The 12,085-nt window shown below is 49.9% G+C and overlaps 1 protein-coding gene across 1 annotated transcript in view; it reads right to left on the bottom strand.

Moving 5' to 3' along the window:
• Positions 1-11,881, bottom strand: part of MTA1 (metastasis associated 1) — a gene marked incomplete at both ends in the record, with an annotated part of 68,558 nt that extends 56,677 nt beyond the window's left edge. Inside the window, 2 exons of the mRNA XM_079535286.1 lie at positions 1,546-1,613; positions 11,854-11,881. Of these exons, the coding sequence (XP_079391412.1) occupies positions 1,546-1,613; positions 11,854-11,881 (96 nt within the window). The remainder of the gene's footprint in view (positions 1-1,545; positions 1,614-11,853) is intronic.
• Positions 11,882-12,085: the final 204 nt, after the last annotated feature.

A 12,085-nucleotide genomic window follows, 5' to 3' on the forward strand; every position in this document is an offset into this window, starting at 1 on the left:
AGAGCCCTTGAAAACCAGAGTGATGACACAGATAAGAAACTAGAAGACTGAGATACGAATTCCCCCACTGGAAGCCTCCAAAAAAAAGAAAGACAGTGGACCTGCAATCTGTTCACAAGGAAACAAAAAGCAGAACTGAAATACACGCTTGCTGCTAACATGCAAATAGAGGAAAAGGTTGCTCTCTTATTATAAAAGATATACACACAGGAAAAAAAGACAACAGAATATATATATATATATATATATATATATATATATATATATATGCATATTTCCACTCACATCCTACCAGTTTTTGGTGCAGAGCATGTAGAATTTTTTATAAATAAACTAGAACTTTTAAATTGTGATGAAATATAAATGCAGGAGTCATCTTGTAGCTGTGAGTTAACAAAGTAGAATCATCCATTTCAGTTAGTCACCTAGGTTTGGTTGACACTCAGTAAAAACAGCAACTCAAATAGTATTCATTTCAGCCTGAAAGACCCAAGCCAAAGAACAGGTCAGAGAAACCACAACTCAGGAAAGAGTTGCACCAAGATAAGAGAACCAAGATGAAAGTACCACACGTTCTTTTGTCAAACCTGGGGCAGGAGAGGTAAAAAGAGGGAAGAAAAGAGAAGTGACAAAAGGGCATGAAGGGGCACAAGAAACCCCTGCACACTTTCCTACAAAGTGGGGAACAAATCTGCACCCTGTAATGTGGAATACAGCCCGTACTGGTAACACACTGCTATGGATCCATGGGGAACATGTAAAGGAAGTTCCTATTACTTCCTTAATGGAAAACAAACTACAATGAAAAGAAGGATGCTTTAAACTTCAGTTTCTTTGTCATGTTGATGCATTTTCTCTTCCAAATAACTTTTAGGAAGGCGTGTCTTCCCATCACTAATGGCTGAAGAAAATGCCCTATTTTTAGTCAGTTAATTCAATTTCACCACCAAAACAGCAACATTACATTCCTGTAAAACACACACTGGTATTAAGCCTCAAAAAGGCATGTTTTGGTCACACTTTATGCCTTCAGCACAGAACTTCCACCTCAGATAGATTGGTAAAATTTCAGCATCAAAGACTGTTCGAGGGCTTCCCACACACAACCCATCACACCTGCTTTTTAGATCCAATGGAATCAGGCAAATAAATACATTGGCCCAAAGGATGAACAAAGAAGACAAAGTCTGAGGAAGCAGATAATGGCTTCTTGTTGAGCTAGTTCCCTTCAAGAAATATCAAATGACAAAGCTCTCCATCCTCTGCCCAAGCTGTTACTTATTATGTAGCACATGACCATGGCACACAGGGGAAGAAGGGCTGGAACCCCATGGCTGGGTACAATCACCTTCAGAACAACCTGCAGCTGATGCTCTGTCCTTTCCCATCAAGGGAGAACAATCTAGCAGGTCTGAAAGCATCCCAGAGAATGATCACAACAGAAGTATTTTTAAGTTACTAACTACCAGAGATTTATTTTGACTTCAATCAAATCAAACAATCACTAGATCAATTAATATCAGAGATTCAATGAAGGTCATTTACCTTATTGAGTTCTTCTATTCTTCGTATCAAATACGGGTTACTCGATGAATTTTCAAAGTAGACGTAATCTGACAAAAAGAAGAAAGATTCTTTAAAATATGAGCTGCTAAAAAATAAACGAACCCCCCACGTATCAAGCTGTTAAAGACACCATACCAGGCTCATTTCTTGACACAAGCAAAAGGTTCCCATTAAGTCCCTGATTTTGAGCACAGAAATACAAAAATCCATGCCACGCACTGGTGCAAGCTGAAAGTCAGAAACTGCCTGCCTAGAGCTCTACTGCCTGCCTTTACAATGCCAACTTCTTTCTCCCTCTGATCAGACCATTTGCTTGGATCACACTGATTTTTTACTCACTTCCCCCTTTCTCACCACCATTGCTACCCCTCATCCTCCTCCCCAGCTCAGCTCTGCTGTACTGCTCTGCTCGATTCATATACACAAACTTCTCCATTCTTTCTCTCTCAGCTCTTCCTCTCCTTCCTGTTCTTTTACACCTATATTTCCCCAGAATAACCTCGACAGAACTCAGTACAGTAAGCCACACGAGTCAGTAATGCTTAAGAGTTCTAAGCAGGAGAAACATTTGAATTAGCAAGGCAGCGCTTTCAAGAAATAAAAGATAAAAACCATATGCACCAAGTGAACAGCTCGGTATTGCCAAGCTCCAAGCCTGAACACTCCTTTTTATAGACAGAGAAGCTCAAGAGCCCTGAGTGGCGTGGGCCTCCAGAAGCAGGCACCGGCGTGGGCCAAGGAAGCGAGGAGCAGGCTCAGCTCACCTCAGCTCCCCACAGCAGCCATCCTTGCAACTCTTGGCCTGCTGCAGCTCTCCCATGCATCCACATCTGAGAAGATTACTTCAAAGATAACACCAGCAAATTTCAGACCATTTCCCCTCAGACGTCTCAGTATTTGGCACACAACACCCACAGCCCCCGGGCTTGACTCAGGTAATCCTCTAAAAGGAACATATCAGCAAGACCCGCCACTGCTAAGTGGGTGCTTGGCCATGCGGTCTTTTGCAAAGGGAGACAACTGCTTAAGCTGTTAGCTTCTATCTTTCTAAAATGCAAAGCAATGGCAGCCTTCCACCGCCTCAAAGGGCAGACAGGTCAGCATAGAGAGAGGAGGGGGACAGAGACAGAATTAACAAGCCTCTACATGGCAGGAAGACGCTTGCATTTTGAGCCCTACCAGGGAACAGGAATGAAAGAGTACACTGGATAAAAAAGTCTAGGAACAGAAAAGTCGTGGCTGATAAAGAGCAAAGGAACACGTGACTGCCATTAGCAGCATCTCTCTTGTGTGGTATGGAATGCTGTGTCACAGGGCTGAAGCAGTGACTGATGAGCAGGGCAGCAGCACAAGGCTGCTGCAAGCAGCTGTAAGCAAGAACTCTCACACAGCTAGCATCGACACTTACATCCCTAAAACTACTCCAAAAGACTCTAATGTTTTTCTCAAGATGGGATCATATGCAACGTACAGTCCAGATACTGGACTGCCAAGCTAGGATATGATCTAGAGACCACAGAAGCTGGAAATACTCTGCAAAGGCAGCAAAACAATCATTCTGAATTAGCAACAAATGTAACAGACTTTATGCTCACACATGCTTATAAGGCATGGCTACAAAGCCGTTTGCCTCGTGCCCTCTTTGTGTCTGCTGATAAATCTGCACAGGTCCAAGGAGAAGAAAATAAGGGGGCACTGCAAAAGAACACACACTGTCTAGAGGTCATACATTTATAAGATTAGCCGTGTCTGAGCTACCTAATAACCTTACAGGCTTTTAGGTGATCAAGTTGCAAAAACGCCCAAAAGTATTTTTATCCTTCCCAACTCGCGTTAGCCTTGGAGGCTCCGTGTGCTTTGTGAGGACGGGCCTCGCCAAGCATTCCCTGCAGGAGAACCAGGGAGGCCGCAGTCAATTTCAGGCCATTTTCTTTAGGTAAGGTCCAGTTCTCCAATGTATTTGGCAGGCTGGGCCTGAAGCTGTCAATCACTTTGCATTTTGGGCAGTACAACCCGTTGTGGTGCCCTTTTGTGTGGCAGAGGCCGGGGAAGCCAAGCTGCTAGCAGCAGCCCCGCAGCAGCAGGGCCACTCTGCTCCTGGCTGCTGCCTCAGCATCCTCTTGCTGAGCCATCACCCGAGGAAACGTTTGGTTACAGAACAGATACAGTTTCAAAAGTGAAAGCCTTACAGCACAGTGCTGTCATTACAGGAAGCACAAAGCTGAAAGACCTGTTTGTGCTGCGGAAAGGATTAGGAGACCCAATGCACCCAGCAGTGTGCAGCAATCAGCTGATTTACAACAAATCACACGTCAAAGTTACACCTATAGAAAATCTTCATCAGCAATGCAGCTTTCCAATTAACTAAATGATTGTTTCTCTCACCTGAGCAGCCCTCACCACGGCAAGCTGCTTTTCCCCTCCTGGAGGGTGTGCAGGTAGTGTGACAAGGGTGTCTGTGCAGCCCTGAGCCCGCAGGGATTCACTGGGAAGACACCGCCCTCAACATTAAACACGCCAGCTTATCGCCCCTGTGCCAAGCGTGCTGGTGGTGAACAAGCATCAGCCCCTCCTGATCCTATCTGCTCTGATAATATACTTTAAAGCACCTAAAAATGACTTTGAAGATGTGTGCGTACAAGGGCATATGGTATGCTCAGCCCAGCTTCCCCTTCTCCAAGAAAAACCATGACTTAAAGAAGGCTGAAGCTGCCCAGGACACGAGGCAGGATACGTGCAGCTGGGCTTCGTTCTATAAAATAAAGGCTCTACACCACCACAATCAAATTCCAAGCACGCATCCCTCTACACATACATGCAGAGGCAGCTCAAGATTGCTTTGTACCCAAGGAAGCTCAGCCTCACGTATTCACAAGGCATGGCAGAAGTCCACGTTCTCAGTTTCACACTAACTTCTCTGTTGCCAGCAATAGAACAGCGCATGATGCCACTCCAGCCTCCAGCAGCGAGAAGAAAACGTGGCTAATTCACCAATGCTGAAGTACGTGTTGCCAAGGCCTCACAAAACATGCACCTGTACAAAGATGGGCAGAAGCTAAGAGGCAGAGCAAACAGAAAGGCTGTGCCTATGCACTATCACAGGTGGTTAATCTGCCCCAGGTTTACTAACTCATCTCCTTGTGCTTCAGCTCTTATTTCTTGTGGTAGGTTGCCTTGGAGAAGGTGATCAAAGCCATGAGTACCAGGAGCAGGCTTTTATCTCCTAAGCTATAGTGCTCAAGAAGCAAGGATGATGTACACTCCCATGTGGTAAATAAGGTGCTTTGTGTTAAATTTCCTTCAAAACTGAAGAACTTGGCTGCAGGGGCAGCCAAACTAACTTGCTTATTGGAGATGAAAGCCACACCTCAGTCTTCCTCACCTGCTGCCAAAGATCCAGGGTCAGTACTCCCAAAGCGTAACCAATCTGTGGCAAGGCCCATACAACAGCCCCACACATCATGCACAACAGAAGAGCTGATACCAGCCTTCCTCATTCACAGACACTGAAAATCAACCAACCAAACCAGCCACTCGGAAGGACTTGTAATGGTTATGGACAAAAGTGAGGTGTTCCCTACTGAGCTCCTTACTCATGGTAAGAAATGTTTCCTACCCTGCTGGAGCAGAATGCATCTAAGTTAAGGACACACAACTTGCTTGGACGAACAGACAGCTGCTTTAACTCCAAAGCATGAAGGGATTTGGAACCTCCCAAAGGTCTTCTGTTCTTTGTTCTCTGTCATGTCAAAGAAGGGGGGGAGAAAATTCCCATCATATCTTTTTTCCTTTCTTTGTCTGATCCTCAGTGAAACGAGGTTCATGCAGCCCCATTAGCCATGCATTTGTTCTTCCCTCCCATTCGTTAAATCTCAAACATTTTGCAGAGGAACAGAAGTCTCAAAGATAATTAAGTTCTGATCATGGATGCCTATCTTAAAAACGGAGATACTAAACTCTACAAGATAAGTGAGCAAGGTGAGGCAGACACTCAGAGGCACTAAATGGCTCCCAGTGCAGAGGCAATTAATACTTGATTTTAAGCAACTCCCCAGAGGCTCCACAGCATGAGGGAGAGTTATCAAAGCACCTGCTTCCTTCTGTGCCCCCCAACACCACTGCTGTCACCGCAGGTCCTGGCCTCAATCAGCTTCCAATTGATTCACTGTAGGCAAGTACTTTCCCCAAAGTTTGCTGTCTCTGCCAAGGGTAGCAGCAAGTATTCTGCTAGCAGCAGCAATCCAGAGACTCAGGGTCATGGCTGTGGGCAAAGCACAGGGTTCGTACCATGTCCTTCCCAGCTAAAGAGCAAAACGACAAAAGGATGAGAGGAGAAGAAGGGGAAGAACCACTTCAGATTAAATACACACTGTATAGAAACTCAACACTATTAGTCCTGCACAGAACTGCTTGCTGTTTTCAACACAAGGCAGATCTGTGGAAAAACGACAGGACAGCAACCTGCTGCAGCACTGAGAAGAGCCTGGGGTTTCAGTGGGATCTCACAGGGCACCTCGATAAGAACTGCAGCACATCCACCTAACTGCAGCTTGAGGGGCTGGTGGCAAGGCAAAGGAGGGAGACTGTGTGCAAACAGGACTTGAAAGTGAGCCTGTGAGAAAACACGGGAGATGAGATAAAACTTCTAGCGTACCTCCCTGAGGGTAGAAAAGCAATTCTGCTCTTAGAAATCAGTGTTTCATGGCAGCATCCCAATACTCCAGCTGTACCTGAGGCACATCTACACCCAGTACCAACCCGCTAGGTGCAACCAGCCAGCGCCCTGCAGAAGGGAAGCACGTTGCACACTGCTGGCAAACCACTTCCTTGCTTTACACCAGATATGTAAGCAAGATTTGAAGTCCTCTGGACACAAAGCCTGTTCTGTATTACCTCTTCCAGCACTTCAGTTCCCAAGCACGTAGCTAGACAAACATTTTATCCGTTAGCAAAGTTGTGAGCCTACGTAACTCCAGTTGTGCCAGCAGACCTTTATGTGGGCTGGTCTTTAGCACTGCCACAGCATGACAGCACATAGCTGCAGGAGCAGGGTTCCTGTGCCAGGTCACACACAACACGGATCCAGTACAAAATGCTACCACAGCTTGGCAGATGTTCCTTCAAACAAGAGCGCCAGAGGCAGGAGAAGCCTACATTTTATCTTGCTTGTACCTGAAAGCTGCCAGCTAACTTGTCCTTGTTGAAGTTAAACTTGTACATCCATGACAAGTCAAAACTATCTCAAGAACACCCCTCCTTCCTAAAGACAAACCTGCTCTGTTGAGTCAGGCCAAGTCTCATCTGCCTCCAGAGTTCCTATGTAAATACAGCACTTTCCTTGGAGGTATGCAGCTGGTTTTGTGAGGCAAAGCAAGTAAATCAGAAGTGATTAGGCTCTTCTCTTTACATGCCGAATTCTTTGTTGAGATACAAGTGGCTTCAATGTACCTCAAGATACTAAATCAAGCGGGATCCATTAAGAATCTTCCCTTGAAAGAAAAGGTGGCACAAATGAAGAGCTGTGGCATCTACCGAAGCTTCTCATCCTCAGCCTTATTGTCCCTTTGGTGAAAGGTGTGAAAAGAAGGTTGCCAGAAACATTCAGAGCTTATTTCGTCATGCTGAACACCCAGCACTGGTTGTGAGGATCCTGCAAACCACCACACTGCATATCCTACAGGACAACATGAGGAACTCACTATCTGCAGCTGGGAGTAAATTACATTTTTCATCTAAGAACAATGATTTGATTTCTTTTTGAACCGTGGTGTGACAAAGTTCCTTTAGAAATAAGTTTGCGGCGTTTTTTATGTGAAATATCTCCTCAATGTCTTTTCCTACTTAAGCATTTTCTTACACATTAAACAGTTACAGTGGAAGCTCATTAGTTCTTGTTAACAACACGGTTCAACAGACCAAATTTGGTTTCACAAGTTGAGAGGAGGAATCAAACAGGACTTGACAACACGCTTTGAAGCAGGGCTTCTTTGCATGTGAGCGCCGCAGCAGCCATCTCCAATGGGTGACCCAGGGCTGCTTTATCTCACAGGAACACCTTTCTCAACTGTTCCAGTTACCTGACTTCCAGCAGAAGCTCAGGCAGCACTGCTAGAAGGCTGGCTCAGCTTCCTGCTGGGGGATGTGAGGAATACCAACTTCACAATGCAGTAAGATCCTGGTGCTGAAGCAAGAAGTGATCTGTTACATCGGTGTTGTCTGAAGATGAGCAGAAGGAAATGGAGGTGATGTCCAGCACTGTCCCAGCTGTGGCAGGGAGCAGCAAAGCATGCTGCCTCAGCAGAAGCCAGCTGCCTGCTCCCACCCTACTCTGCCCAGTGGCCACAGCCTTGCAGCCAGCACAGCTGCACAGAGCAAAGCATGCTGCAGGTCTGGCCACAGCACTGCCACTCCACGCACCTATCTCATGGCTCAGTCCATATCAGGCAGAGTAAGGAAGGCTGGAAAACACAAGACCTCACATTTCTGAAACGTGATCTGTTAGAATGCGCCCTGTATTTGCTAGGATTGCTGACTGCATGAACCAGTTAGAAAGCTGCAAGAATTGACTGATTTTTATTATCTTCACTAGTTATTTAACACCTCTGACCACCAAACCCACCCTCAGATCAAGTTACCTTCAAACACTCAACTTCAGCTTAATGTTAATAAAGAAAAAAAAACCCAAACCCAAAAAAGACAGCTCACCCCTCATAAGGAATACAGAGCAGTGGAGTGGTGCTTCCATTAACCCCTCCTGCCATCCATAATATCTACACACTGATAATAAAGGAACAGGAGAGGGGTTTACACATGTGCCTTTGTTAATTTATCTGGATTACATGCTTCAGGTCTGGGCTCAACAACATGCTTCTGTGCAAGCTTTCTTCATGGCTCTTCACCTCTGCTCTCTACCAGGAAAAGACAGAAAAGTTATTTCTGACATCATGATGATATCAGGAGGACCAATTCAGTCACCTGGCAGCAGCTCCAGGCACCACTATGGATGCCACAAACCATGAGCTGAAGCGTGGATGCCACGAGCCTGGATTCCAGGCTGTGGTATATAAGCGCATAGGGACAGGCCAAACCTGGTCCCCAGGGATGCATTACTGACACCCTACAATAACAGGATGGTGACGTCACGCTGCCACGCTTAAAAACTTCAGGGATGGTTACACTGATGCAAGAGATGCGCACACAGCAGACAGCCACTCTGACATCAGGTGGGATTGGACAGCAGCACCAAAGAGGTGGTGGAGCTCCGTCACCAAGCAGAACTTTGGTTCCCACACCAGGCACCAAAGGGCCGTAGTCTCACTTACACATGCTGGCCACATCTAACACATTCAGACGTGCCTGACTCACCCCCCACATGCCTTTCAAGCACACTTTATGTACGCTACAGACTCAACAGTCTCAATAATTTAGTGGCGTAGCACACTCCCAACCAAGAGGGTAACTCTTAAAAGTCAAGAATATATAAAAAGTTTCTCATCTAAAGGCGTAAATTGACGTCTGCCTCAGCAGAAGGGCTGACTTCAGTAGCTCTGCCCCTCCTGCCCATCCCCTTGTTCCCAGTCCTCCCATTCAGCTGTTCACACAGTCCCACAGGGAGCTGCACCGGGTGCCTGATTCAGATTAAAAATAATCCAGGGAAATCGCATCGGGAGAGGAGGAGGAAAGGTGGAAGGATTTCACTTTCTCCAATCAGTGCAAGATGAAAATGCAAAAAAAAAAGCCACACAAAAAAACCTGTTGTGCTGCATCAAGGGAATAACACAGCAGCATAAAGCTGCAGCGGGGCTCTGTCAGTTCCAGCAGTACTGGAGTTCAGCAGTGCTGCAACTGAACTCCTGCGGAAGGCACAGAGCAGAAGTGGAGAAGCTCGCTGACCTGCTCGCCCCCAAGCAGCAGACAGCACCTCCTGCAAGGGGAGGCCCTGCAAACAGCTGCCAACTGCGTGCTTCACACTGGCATCTGTCAGAGAAGTGCAGTCCACCTATCGGATCACAAAAGCAAAAGCCCACAGCGTTTCACAACCAGGCCAAAAGCGATCAGCGCACACTTCCAGGAGTATTATTGATCTACATCACACAGGCTGCTGCTGGCAGCTGTCGGGTCTGCAGTTCACACACGCGACTCGTAACCACAAGGCCAACAGCGGATTATCTCTTGGATGTTCTTCCTGCAATGGGAAGTACACGAAGCGACCGTGCACAAATCCGCTGGGGATTTAATCCCGCCCTGGAGTGCACACGCGACTTCAGCACACAGCCATTCGTGGGAGCCACCAGCACCAGAGGTCAGCAGCAATCCAGCAACGCAACCTCCTGGCTCAGGACGGGGCCGCCGCACAGAAATGGCCGCATCCATCCACACGTGGGGCTCGGCAGCACACCCGAGCAAGGCTTCAACCACAAACACAATACCCGAGCACAGGAAATGGCCACCAGCCAGCTCCTTGCCCTCTGCCTGCGGAGGTTATGGAGCAAAGCCTGGACATCAATCCCAAGCACACAGAGGCGATCGACACCAGTCTACAGCATGGGCAAATCATGCCCGAGCAATGAGACTCCCTGCAGTGAGAAGACTGTCTGCACAGGGAGTGCAATCAGCAGCACGACCCTCGGCTGGCTGCCAGTAACAGCATCCATCTGATGGACACAGGGAAAAGCTTTCTGGTGATGTGAATGCACTCTCTGGACACTTGTAGAACTGTGAGAAACGTGTCACATGCTGGAGGGCAGGGCTGCTACTCCTATTCGGAGGAACTTAACAGGCCGGGAAAAGGGATGTCAAGAGCCTCACAAAGTTCACCTAAGGCCAAGGGAACCCCGCACCTGGGGTGGATAACTGGCTGCAGGAGCACAGGCTGACTACAGAGCAGCTCTGCAGAAAGACATCTGGAAAAACAACTGCCCAAGTGCCAGCATGCACTCTCACAACAGAGCTGGCCTGCACCACTCACCATGGCCTCAGCAGTGCAGCAAGAGCACAAGAGGCTGGGTCCAGCCAGCTGCTCAGTACTGGCAACGCACAGCTGCACAGGGGTCCCCAGCATAAGAACGGGTTCATTTGCTGTAAGCATGGCCCAGCACTAGGCCGGGCCTAAATAAAGGACACCATCCCAGCATCATCATCCATAGCGATGGCCAGGGTGGGCTGCGCTTACCCTACACACTCTGCAGTGAGCTGGCCTGCAGCAGCAAGCGGCCTACACTACATCTCCAGCACAGGCCCCTTCCCTCCGCCCGTATGAGCCTATAGGGCACAGAGTACAGATGCCAAGCAAGAGACACGCCAACACAGCACTCAGGACTCACACGCACCACTTCAAACAACAATTCCCTCTGCCACTCACACCAGCAGCCCAGCCGTAAGTTCGCACCACTCGTCTCCACCCTCCCCTCTCAGCACCACAACCCAACGCACGGCTCCTCAAGCACCACCGGGGCAGCGCAGGAAGCAGAGGCAGGCCGGCCCAGAGGCACAGCTCATCGTCTGTAAACCAACACCGCCGGGAAGCAGCACACTGCGACAAAGGAGGCGACGTTTTTCGGGGCACGGAGCGAGGACGGGCCAAAAAGGCGGAAAGAACGGAAAGCGGCGGCCGGGCAGGACGGCTCGGCCACCTTCGCCGCATATTTTTCCCCCCCCTCATTTATTTTAGTGCGGTTTTACTGAAGCCCGTTTCACAAACGGGTGCCCGGGCGAGGAGGCGCGGGGAGAAGGAAGTTCCGCGCAACAGTTCTGGCAGAGGAAAATGGCTGAGCTCGAACGCACGCCAGACCACCTCGCCGTTCGCACCGAGTCACATCGCACGCCGGACCCCGCCGCCTCTCCTTTCTCTCCCCGTGAGTTAAAACAAAGGACGAGCGGCCCAGGGGCGCCGGGCCGGGACGGCAGCACGGGAGGGGCCGCGAGCAGCCCGACCTGCGGCCCGGCAGACCCTCACGGCCCCGTCCCCGCGCGGCCCTTCCCAGCCGGGCCCCCACCTCCGCCCGCTCCACCCAGGGCCGCCCCCCGCGGCCCCGCGGCCTCCCCGCGCCGCCCCTTCACCCCGCTTCACCCCGCCGCCGTCCTCACGCCCGATTTCCCCCCCCCTTCCCCCATCCCCGCCGCCCCCCCTCCGGTCCCGGCCTCCCGCGCCGTCCCCCCCCCCCTCGCCGCCCCCGCTCGCGGCCTAACCCCGCCGCCCCGCCCCGGGCCTCGCCTCGCCCCGCCGGCCCCGCAACGCCGCCCGCACGCGGCCGGGCCGTGGGAGCGCCCGCCTGCCTGCCCGCCTACCTCCCACCCGGTACATGTTGGCGGCCATGCCCGGGACGGGGCCGGGTGCGGGGCGCGGGCCGCTCCCGCCGCCTCCTCCTTCTCCTCCTCCTCCTCCAGGTGCCGGATCCGCTGGAAAATGGAGGCTGAAACGGCCGGGCGGGGGAGGGGAGCGGGGGAATTAAAGGGGCCGCGCCGGCTGCCGCCCGGCCGCTGGAGGAAGGCGGGAGGGCGGCAGGCGGAAGGCGGGGCG

The sequence above is a fragment of the Tetrao urogallus genome (genome assembly GCF_951394365.1).
Source record: "Tetrao urogallus genome assembly, chromosome: 5".
In the NCBI taxonomy this organism is placed as follows: domain Eukaryota; kingdom Metazoa; phylum Chordata; class Aves; order Galliformes; family Phasianidae; genus Tetrao; species Tetrao urogallus.